Here is a 12,150-nt window from a genome sequence, read left to right on the forward strand (position 1 = left end):
CCTTTGCATGCACGCTGAATTATTCAGCACACACTGGCAGCGAAAGCGTGCAAGTTCTCCGAACGATAACTGATGAAAGATTCATGCTTCCTTCAGCACCTGGTGTTTGGGATCAAGTCCTTTATAGCGTACCTCATACCGGACATGCCGAAGGATCTCTGCGATCGCATGAGGAGGGAGAAGTACCTGATGCAGGAGATGATGTACGAAGCAGAGCTGGAACATCTACAGAAGGAGAGGAAGAAGAACGGGAGGCGTTATCACCACGAATGGCCTTAGCTTTTACCACGTTACCGCCCTCCCGTGTCTCCGTGTCTCCACTACATGCCGCACAGCCCTCAGATCACAGGCACAACCTCGTCCGCCTGCTTGTTGATGTATTTTTAGCTTTGGGAGTCTATCCTCACTCGACTGATTCTGTACACCAAAGACACCCCCTCAAGATCCTCCCCGCCCACCGAAAACCTTTCTGGCTTCAGCCCAAGCTTCTGACCACGGCCCCTTCCACGCCATCTGCTACGCACCCTGGATTTTGGCCCCAAAGCCTTCCTGCCCCACCCTAAATCCCCCCTCCCTCCCTCCCTCCCTCCCTCACCTGGTGTCATCCAGCAGGTCGCCCTTGTGCTGCGTCATGGCTTCAGTGGGAAAAAACCTTTGCAATTGTAATGTTTACTATGCAGATCAAGGGCTGCAGATCACCACTGTTCACTTTTCGAGCACCCATCCTGCAATCTCTCTGTGTGGCAGCTAAAGCTAGCACGTCGCTTCGACTCCGCAGTCCGGTGCAGCTCGCAGCATGACCGTGTCGTTTCTCGTCGGCAGCGAGCCTCTTCTGCTGCAGTGGCACCTCACTTTACTTTTCTTTTCTTTTGTTTGTTTTTTGTTTTTTTTTTTGTTTTGGTTGCAAAGTGATTCTGGTGATGTGGCTACCAAATAAAAAACTGTGGACACCGTCCTCGCAAAGTGACTGTATATTGCTGTTGAAGCATGCTGAGTAATATCTGCAGACATTTCACGAACTAAAAACAAAAACAAAAAAAAAAAGAATCAAAACAACGAACAAGGAGGATGTTAACATCCATCCACCACAAAGAATCCTCTCTAAAGTGGTATAAAGTGCATGATAATACTGTTTTGTACCTTTTGATAGACGAAGTCCCTGTCTTGATGCCTGGTTCACGTGTGTCTGTACTCGGTGTGAGCTGTGTGTTGATCTCTGTGCTACCGCTGAGCTTGACTGTCCCGAGCTGAGGAAATGTGAACTTAGTGCATTTTGATTGTGCCTACAGTGTAACAATACGATTACGCACCACAATTGTTTCCACCGACATCACGTGTGCCTGTCTGTGCAGCACGTGCTTTTCAATTTCAAATGCAAGAAGTATTCTTTCTCCCCGTTTTTGTCGTCGGACTTACTGCAGAACCTTCTGAACGCTCCTTTGCGGCGACTTGTTTTTCGGACTCGAGTCCCAACCGCAGTACCTGCCCGGGGTCCCGGCGAACATCGGCGGTGGACGCCGTTATGAGACTCCTGTCATGAACAATGTACATACTCGCATGCAGGATCCACAAATCCGCTCTTCCGTTCTGCCCTTGCGGTCTGTTTTTCATTTGCCGTTGGAAACCCTGAAGCGTGGTTGAAACTTGGATCACTTGGAAATACCTGTGGCTTGGATGCTCAGTTTGCAAGAACATCCATCCACTGTTCCCCCGCTCGCAGCCCGGCCCCGCTTCTGTTCCAGTCTTTCAGCAAACACCCGGTCAGACAAAGTTCCCGCTGCTTTCTGACCTTCTTCAAGAGGACACTAGGAAGTTGGGGATTGTCCGATGCTCGCTCATGGCATTGCCTTTTTTTTTTGTTGTGGTTATTTCTGATGTGGTGGATTCCAGCAGCATGTTTTTTTGGCCCAATGAACTCAGGAAAATAGGCACTATGACTGATGCATGCATCTGCGGGGCTGAGTCAGAACCGGGATCTTTTCCTGCTTCATTCACGCTGAGATGAATGGTTCTGGAGCACATTGATAATTTATGATGTGGCGGCTTGTTGTTCAGCGGGTAATGGAGACTCATAAACACTTCAGTACAGGTCATATTGATCAAAGGAAGGTAAATGGAAAGATGTTATGCAGCAGAAAGCTAAACTAATCATAATACCCTGAATGCATTGCACAACAGAAAGAAATGCAACCATTTTTCAAGATTTGTACATTATTTGCTTTTGTCTATTTGTTGTTTTGCTGCTTTTGTACATACATTTTAGCACTTATTGCATTTTTATATTTTACTCCACAACATCAGCTCACCCGCTCTCATCCCCTCATAGACAAATCAACGCCCACATTTCTCAGGTGTCCTCTGAATGTTTGCAGATGATCAACTTTTTATTATATTTTCTAAGGCGCGATCAAAGATGTCCTGCTGTTTTAGACTGATGTTTTTTGCACTGCAGTGCTTTGCTTGACTGTACTGCACATCCACAGCAAAAATGTGTGCACTTTGTTGTGTTTCTGTTTTGTTTTGTTCCCAATAATCAGTCGTGAAGTATCAAACAGTTCATGCATCCCCCAGATGTCATTACTGAGGCGCACTGTATAATGAGAGAGAGAGTGAGAGCGAGATCGACACAGGGAACGAACCAATACTTGTCCAGGTTTTCAGACTATCTTCCCTGCTATGTGAAACACTGAAAATCTATGCATGTTAGTATCCTTGAGTGCTACTTTCATTTCAACAGATGCAGACATAAATGTACTGTACTGTGGAGTATGCATGACTTGACACGTGCTTTGAGCAGAGCTGACTTCTGTAAAGTTGTTAACAGCGTCTTCAACATATCACCTCCCCTCTTTGTGTGTGTGTGTGTGTGTGTGTGTCGACCAAGCACGGCCTATGTTTAGGATAGCGGTCTTCAAATTGTGGGGCCTATCCCCAGAGGGGCACTAAGGAACTCTGAGAGGGCCACGAGGCAGGAAAAACATGTGGGGGTCATGGGGATGCCATTTCCCAGCATGATTGTTTTTTTTTTTAAGTTTATGAGAATAAATCCTGACAAAGTGTAGAGTTCTTTGCAAGTGTAATTCAGAATAATTAAAATCATAAAGTAAGCTGAATGTAACAGTTACAACAGCTGCAGTCTATATATAAAAGGATTAAAAGATATTTCTGTTTAAAATAGTCTAACTAGAGAGAGAAATGTTACTTTTCTAAATGCCTTATATTTGGATCCAAACCGCAGTTAATAAAAATACCTTGTGATAAAAGATTAGAGTCCAGTTCTCAACCGAAAATACTGATTAGTGTCAGGAAAAACAGGTACAGCATGTTTAAGTATCCCTCCACACACACACACACACACACACACACACACACACACACACATACACACACACACTTTGAAACTCCCTGGTTAAGGAAATTTGTGGCAGGATTTTATTCAGAAAGCGTATTTTCCTTCAACTCCAGACAGATTAATAGAGTCTGATTAAAGGAGCGCCCCATAACAACGTGAATCTCCAGACAACACTCAGCTGGGTGTCGTCATTATGCTTCACCCCTGACAGCCGAGGTGTTGAACCCGAGGAGGGAGGGGCAATTTTCTGGATGAATAACCACGCGATCTTGGACGTTTCACTTGCCCCGGCTACTAATCATTCCTGAACAGCTCCTCATTCGCTCAACCTTCTCGCTTGATACAAATGCTGCACAGTGGTGGGGAGGTGTGTGTGTGTGTGTCTCATGCCTTCAACCGTTGGCAATAGCACAAAATAGGTATTGTATAATGAGTAATAATGGCGTGACCTTGCACATCTTTGAAAAAAAAAATAGCAGTAGAAAATAAAGGGGATTAAGCTTTCTGTTCTGTGCTATGCTTCTCAGTAGGATTGTGCTTGAGCCATGATGTACTTGACGTGGAAGCACAGTGGCGTTAGCTCGTAGATTAACCTGTACAATACGATGATATCAGTCGTGACATGGAGTGTACCGATAACATTGTTTACTTGGTTCCTGTTTACATGTAAAAACATACTGAACTGTATAAAAATGATGTAACATAAAAAACAATTTGGATATCACTCTTTTTTCTTGTAATAAATCATGGATTGTATCTTTTAAATCAAACCCGCGCTCTTCGTTTTTCTTCCTCTCGCACGGAGAAGCGAGGCCTCCGAGCCGCGGCGGCGATAGCATCTTCACCACGTCTTCACATTTAAGCGCTTTAAATCTGCTTACGGAACAAACCGGAGCTCGCTCCAACTCGGGGACTGTTTACTTTATTTTCTCCCTCAGTATTATTAGAAACCGCAAATCTTCTTGCCAGAAAGTGTTCATATAACACATTGTTAGAGAGGCCGTGTTTCTATTGCAGGATTTTCCCACCATGCTGCTGTTTGGAGCCGCCGCTGCCGCTCTGCCCTCACTTCTAACCACTTTTCCATTAATGTCAACTTGGTTGACATAAACCTTCATCTTTTTTTTTTTTTTTTTTACGGCCGAGTCCAAACACTTCATAAGAAGTATGCAAAGGTTCGGTTTGCTCGGATGACAGATGTTTTATACTTTAATTATTTCCTCGGTTCTGTCCTGACACCCACACAGATATTTCCTTTCACGTCTCAGACGTCACATGCCGGCGTAAAAAGTGGCCGTTTCATGTTTCTCGCCAGGATTCAGTCTAATTAAAAGAATAGGATCTCAGGAGTGGATTTCACTTCTTTTTCCATCATGCGGCGCGAGTCCTCTTCATATGGTGTGATATATGCTGTTTTACAGCTGCTGAAATAACAGGTTTGTATGCAAAACAGCCTCACACGTCGTTTAAGAGCATCCAGTCAGACTGATCTGAAAGCAGCTTCTGTGCCAGAGATGGTATTCATGTAAAGGTTTAATGCTTATCTTGCCGTCTGTTGCATGATTTAATATAACCAATGCTTGGTAGTTGGTGCACGTTAAGGTGTGCAATTTATCAAAACATTTGCTGCAGCAACTGTACGAGCCTACTTGATTATCAATTATTTTTTCCAAACACGTTGCGCTGTTTCTTCATTTGCAAGGTGTGTTTATTCCTTTGTTTCGCAGAACACTGCTCATCATTGTCTCTTTTTAGTGCATGTTAATATCTATAGAAGGGATTAAGGCAACTGTTTATAGTATGGTGTAAAATATTTCGATCTTAAGAGCAACTCGAGTGCAATTCGGTTGTTCAAAACAAGTTATTTTGCTGTTGTTAGAAACAGAGCTTTAGAAGCAGACAGGGCTCCATTAATAAACAATTTAAAACATTAGGTATTTTCAAACCACTGGATGTTTTACTGTTTTGACAATAAAATACATTTGATTGATTTTACCCTCATTTGCAAAGCACTTTAAACAAAAAAAAAGACATGACAGTGAACAAACGTTCAGAGAAAAAGGTTTAATTCTGAATATTAATTCAGACTGTGGGTGTACTCACTCAGTCCAGCTTGGGATTCACATGATATAACGGTAGTTGAATCTATTAAATGTCACTCTGTGACCTTTATATGAAGGTGTAACGTAAACACGCAGGATTGCACGTTGACAAATTAGGCTGCCCATGCTTTTGTCGTGGTTCTTTTCTTGTTTTGTTTTCTCTCATTTCTTGTCTTTTGTTTCATTTGTCTTGCTTTCCCCTCCTCCTGCCTGATTGCTGTTCCCGACCCTGATGTCTTTCTCCGGTGCCTGGATGTGTGATTGTTGTCACCTGGTGGCTCTGATTCATATTGGGCGTCGTGTGTGTGTTCTGGTCTGTCTTTCTCTGCTCCTGTGTTTCAGTCCTCCGGTGTTGATTGTGACCATTCCCTCCCAAACTCAGTGATTTGGGATTTTTGGTTTCCCTTTTTCATTTATAATAAAACGCCATCCTTTGATTTTCAACAACACTGTCTGGCATCTTGAGTAAACCTCTCCCGAGACAACATCCAAATGTAACAGCTTTAGCCCATTCCACAAGAGCTGTCTTTTAAATTAATGCATTGTAGTGTTGTTTGAAATGGTGCTTTTATATTTAACTATATATCATAATAATTATTGCAGTTTGTGCAGTATCAATCATGACATTCATTTAAAAAAAATACACGATTCAATCATATGTAGATTAGTTTTAGCTCCACTTGTGTTTTCTTCACAACTCAATAACGTGACACGACCTGTGACTGTGGGCTGTAGGTGATTTGTTCCTTTTTAAGATGTGTTACCCTTTAAGAGTGAGGCCCTCTGGGAGCTTCAGTCAATACGGTGTGATTTATCAGTATTCAGAAAAGACTGCAAACCTTTAGCTTCCAGGTCTGAGCTTTGCATTTCTCAAACATCAGTGACTGAGAGTGACCCAATGAACAAAATAATTTGAAAACACAGCTCCTCTCCTGCTCGCTCTGTGTTAACAGGGAAGAGGGAACAGGATGTGATGCTAACCAGGGGGGGATGGGCAAAAGAGGGGCTTTTTACATATCTCCTCCAAGCTGGAAGCTCAGGTTCAACACACAATTTATCCTGGCGCTCAGCTGCGTGCAGCAGCAGCAGTAGGTGGTATTCTGCAGGGCTAGTGAAGTAAATCCTTTGGGTTTGACAACCGCTGAAACAGAAGCAGAGCTGTTCACATTCTTTGCAGAGCGGTTTTACAGATCGGACGTAAGTCCAAGCGCAGCCTCGTATATCAGAGACTTTTAACCACTTTCCCATTGGTACCGGCCGCAGACGGTAGCCCTGAGTCTCTCTGCAGGCACCTCCGCGTGGCTGTTATTCATGCAGCACAGATTTACAGTGCAGCTTAGGAAGGTAATCAGCGCGTCTGCTGAGACCCGCCATAAATCCAACAGCACTGATGTGTAAACAGAGCAGGGAGCCAGAGGATGGCCAGCGGGGGACAGAGGAGTCACAGCACCACTGTCCACACACCCAGAGGGCACCCATACACACACACACACACACACACACACACACACGGAGATGTTGCTCCGCCATGTCTGCTGAATGGAATTTGTTATTAAAAAAAAAAAAAAAAGAAAAACTTTACTTACAAACAAAACACTTGCTGTGGCATCTGTTTTTGTACCATTTCTCCCCCATTAACTTGATTCACTTCTGTCTCATTTCACCATGAAATTAAAGCGTAGAACAAAGAAATTATGCAATCAGTTTATGAACCAAAATGCATTCTAAACTTTTAACTCCTCAAAGTAGCCACTTCTGGCAGGTTTTACAGCTGAACACACACTGATTCTTTCTACAATGGAAATCAAATATTGTTCAGAAAGCTCCCAGTGTGGCGCCTGAATTGTATTTTGCTTTCGCTCTTCGGTCCAGTTCATCCGAACAGCTCCAGGCCATCACACTTTTCATCAAACAAGCTGTTGACTCTCAGAAACTCCCCTGATTCTGCTGTGGTTTTGGGTCTTGCAGACCTCAGACTATCAGAGATTCTGCGTATCTTTTGAGAGTGAAGGAAACTGCACCGATACCTTCACTTTGTTTACACTTCCTTTATAGGAAAGAAAGTGTTATTATGGTCTGTCTCGCTTCTATTGTTCCATTGTTTGCCTTTTTCTCAACATTTTTTATAGCAACACTATTTCTGCAGTGCAATATTGTTCAACTGATGGTGACGACCGTTTGCTCCCACAGCGTGTTCTAACAGAAGTAATCCAGAAAAGTTGAAACATCTGTCAGTAGCGCCGACTTTCAAAGCTTGATCAGCCTCCATCGACGCTCACATAAGATGAGGACATTCAAAACTTGCACGGAAAGGCTGGAAACCCCATTCGCCCGCTTGATGGTTGCTTGTTGAAAAATGGCTTGAGCTGGAAAAAGGGCCTTGATTTTCCCTGCTGTCTAAACTGTGTTCACATTTTCAGATTGTCACGCTTGACATCCAACACCTGAAAAGAAACACGAGATACCATTTTGAGCCTGTGGAAAAAAAAAAAAAGATCGATTCGTGCTCAGACAATAGACAATGTGTTCCCACAAACATGAGTCCCGCTTGTCCTGTGTTGTGTCTACGTCTGCCCGCCTATATATTCCTTCACAGCAGGTCTGTGGCTGCCTGGATTAAATATCAACAGGCCGAGGACGTTTTTATTCTATTCACTCTATATTGCACATATTTGGTGCAAACATTCATAATCCCCAGAGGTTAAACCGCATTTCTTTTTTCGCCGCTTCCCAGCACCAGATTAACATTTGTTGCTCTGCTCTGTCAGACTTTCCATCTCCAGCCACTATGGAGTCAAAAACTTCACGTCGCCCAAAACAGACTTAATGACATTTCCACCAGACTCAGGTGGTTTGATGTTTACTGCAAACATGTGACTGTCAGCTTCACGCTTCATACTCCCAGCTTCAGACTCCTCAATTACCACTTTCTTCACTGCCCCCTTGTTCACAGACACATTTTTTCTGAATCACTTCACTGGGTTTGTCTTTGCTTCTTCTTCTAATTGTGCACGGAGCTCTTTTTATTATTATTTTTTTTTTTAGCTTTTGAAATGACAGCACACCTCCAGAGTTTTAACTACAGCTGAAAACCCAAACTTTATTCGCAAAACAAAATGATTTACTGGCTATGCGTGGCATTTTGCACAGCAGCTGGTGGAGCCGGCTGGCTGGTAAAACGTGGTGGGAAGTGGGGGGGGCGAGAGTCAGATGTGAAGCGTGAGTAACAGCCGTGGCAGATGAGGTGACCTGAAGACTCCTGCGCCGAGGAGCAGCAGCTTCAAATTACTCTGCGGAGCCGCGTGAATGGAGGAAGTGACACCTGCACAGAGGGCGAAAGCCAGAGCTGCAGGACCAGGACTCTAATGAGCAGAGTGGGTTGATTTCATCCTGTTATCTTCTCCTAGAAGTGCATCACAGCAAAAGGCACATTATTCAGGATCCAGCTCCACAGTGATCAACGCTAATTCTTTGTTATTCACAGAATAACAGATTCCTTTCAAATGATGATCCATAGGCAATAAATGGCATTTTCTCATGTGGGCTCGTGAAAACTACAGTAAACATCCGTTTACAGCCTGCAAGCGGCGCACCTGCAACATTTACTATGGTCTAGTCCTGCATTTTATTTGTCTGCATTACATTTACTACACACATTCTCACTAAATTATTAAGTTTAGAGTGATGAGTTTCAATAAAAACAATATTGTGTTTGCCCTCTACTTATTGCTTTTTTTTTATCTGACTGAGCCTCCGACACCACTTTATATCAATATCCGGCTGTTTGGTCAAACACACACTCCGGAGTCCTGATCGTAACAGCCACAGCGCTCAATATGATGCAGCGTTTTGGTAATATGGCGCATGGCATTCACTCTTCCTCTGATTTAACAGCCCTGAAAACACCTCACACCCACACAGTCGCACCAGCAGAGACGGCTGCTCGGCGAGGTGCTGGGTCCATTCATTGGGAGTCATTTAGGATTCAGTGTCTTGCTCAAGGACACTTCAGAGTATGGGAGGTTGAACATGTAACCTTACTGATTGAGAGACTAAAGCTCCTCTAACACTAGTTTATATCAGTATCCACTGTTTTAATGACTATTCTTAACAGCTCAGGCAAAAATAAAAGGAAACCTCAACAGAAATTTATTCAAACAAGATGTTAACACTTCGAGATCTTGTTGTGTTACATTGTTTTCATTCTTTTGGCACAGCTTGGCCACCTCTTCCTTCTTTTTTATCATTATTTTGAATATATTCTTGTGTTTTTTGCAGACTTAGACACTGTGCTATAATTCATGCGTGTTAGTCCAGAATTGTTTTTAAGAAGGTTTCACCTGAAAACACATACTCACCTCAAATTTAAGCTGTAAATGATTAACAGAGAGAAGCATGTCGTGCATGTCGTGACTCTCGGTTTGAAGCGGCGCCGCTGAGTTTTTGCTGCTTCCAGCAGGGAGCATCCAGAGAGCTGAGGTCAGGTGGGAGATTAGATTATTTTTCATCAATATCGTTCCCCTTAATCACACTATTAGAGGAAGAACAAAAATCTCATTTGAATTTACATCTGTGACCTTGAGTGGGTTCCTATCCAGTGGCCTCATTACCTGACTCTACTGGTGGGTTTGTGACCCGACTGCTTTAAAAAAAAAACTGTGGCAAGCGAGTGGGCTTGTGAAAGTGTCATCATTCTGCTGCATTTCATGTGTGTAGGAAGAGGGAGCGAAACCTGCTGTGACTGATTAGAATGCTGCAGATAGCTCCAAATGATACCTTCTGTGGCTGGATTACATTATGATCTATGGAGGCCCCCGACAGAGGAACAATTACTTCCTCTGCCTCGGAGGATTCCTCAGCCCAACTTATGAGAAAACTTTAAACAGTGAAGAAAAATGAGCCTGAAATTAAAATAAACTCTTTCGCTTTGCACATGGTACCAAGAACCGAGAGCCTCGGGGGGGGGAAGAGTTTAAGATTCTGATGTATTCTTTGTGATCATGACTTATTATAGCTCCACTGTCTCTATTTGGTCTGTAAACTACAAGAGAAAAAAACCACCGAGGCGGTATCTTTTCTGACAAGTACGATACTGTTCGCATAAACTGCCAAGACTGTTGTGTACATATCATGGCTTCTTAAAGTGTGGAAAGAGCTTGAACTGAGATCGCAGGCTACGTTTTCCACACAAGAAACCTGAAAGATCATTAAAATGTTTCAACTTTTGTTTTATTCTTCAGTTTCACAGCTTTATATTTGTTTGCTTTAACCGGTTTAAAGCCTCTTGTGAATATCTCTCCTGCTGCTGTAAAGCCAACTCTCCAGAAGGAGCTTCTCACTAATTTATGTTGTTTGTATCAGTGAAGGCAGTCCTGCAGTTTTCACTCAGAGTCCGGTGTAAGTGAATCCAAAGGTCACGGCCTCCATATTTTTGAAGCGCTTCTGGCGTCCAGAAGCAGATTAAAAACGCAGCAATAAATCAGAGAGGCTGGCGCTCTGCAAACTAACTGATGATGAGCGAAGGTCAATGTCAGACATGCTGCACTGTAGGTAACAGATGAACATTTCCCCAACATTAATGATCATTATTTTTGATTAACACAAAACGGGCATGAAGTCGTTATTGTAAAGAGAGAGAGTGATTCAGCTGCCGGTCTCTGCAGCCTCCCACTCTGCCTGCAGGCCCCTGACCTCCTGCTCCCTCTGATCGGCGCTGCGCAGAAACCCTCCTTCATCTCAAACGCTCCGCACTCCTGACCTCCTGGTCCACACACAAACAAATACAGCATCTCACAGCAAAAGGCTGGACGTGCACATCCTCTCCAGCTCCTCTAAGTGATATTTATTGTTGCACGCGTTGCTACATCTGCTCTCCCCCCCGCGGGACCCCCGCTCCGTCTTGGCGAGCCGGTCAGTTTATTCTATCTGTGTTTATGTTGAGTGACACTGTATTTATTCAGGTGGGCGACTTTAGAGGAAACAGGGAGAGTGTGCTTGCTGAGAAGCCTCCAGCTGTCTCCGCTGGTATCCTTTATTGTGTTTACAAGTGTAACAGTAGTTTGAAGCGCAGCACTCAGATGACCCGAGGCTTATAGGAGTGATTCACTTCTCACACTGGCTGCAAAGTATGATTAAAACACGTCGACACGGAATGGTGCGACGGCGCCAAAGAGTGAAGAGAGGCTGTGACTTAAACCACAAAATGCTGTTTTAAGAATCAGGGTTGGTGTCATGTATGTGACCTTATGGCCATTTTCAATTATATACCATTAAATGGAACCACCATGATTCATTCTCAGACAATCTTTTACAAGAATCCAGTCAGAAAATGATCAGATTTAGAGTTTTGTGGCGGGTAGAACAACCAAGGCTGACAGAAAGGCCAGAAACAAAGCGACGTCCTCTTGCAATGAGTGAAAGTGTTAACCTCAACAGCAGAGGTGCCCTGTGATCGTCCCTTTACAGATGTTTTAGCAAAGTGGCTGAAAAGCCTCAGTAGGATTAAACGAAATGAGAAACATCTGTTCCATTAACACGTGAGTCATTAATGCCTTTAACTGTATACTCTGTAACAAATCAAGACGGCTGTGCGCAATTCTTCCACCCTCTGCTCCCACTTTCCCTCCTCACCCGACCTCCGTAATCACCTGAGCACCTGCTCCGGTTCCCCCTCGGCACGCTTTACGTCCTTTACCC

At 43.7% G+C, this 12,150-nt stretch overlaps 1 protein-coding gene across 3 annotated transcripts in view; it reads left to right on the plus strand.

The window, feature by feature from the left end:
- Positions 1–829, plus strand: part of ano3 (anoctamin 3) — a 32,775-nt gene extending 31,946 nt beyond the window's left edge. For all 3 annotated transcript variants that reach the window (XM_030096764.1, XM_030096763.1, XM_030096762.1), the window contains exon 25: positions 97–829. In XM_030096764.1, the coding sequence (XP_029952624.1) occupies positions 97–279 (183 nt within the window). In that variant the 3' untranslated portion in view covers positions 280–829. The remainder of the gene's footprint in view (positions 1–96) is intronic.
- The last annotated feature ends 11,321 nt before the right edge of the window (positions 830–12,150 follow it).

Source organism: Salarias fasciatus, chromosome 7, assembly GCF_902148845.1.
Source record: "Salarias fasciatus chromosome 7, fSalaFa1.1, whole genome shotgun sequence".
NCBI classification, from domain to species: domain Eukaryota; kingdom Metazoa; phylum Chordata; class Actinopteri; order Blenniiformes; family Blenniidae; genus Salarias; species Salarias fasciatus.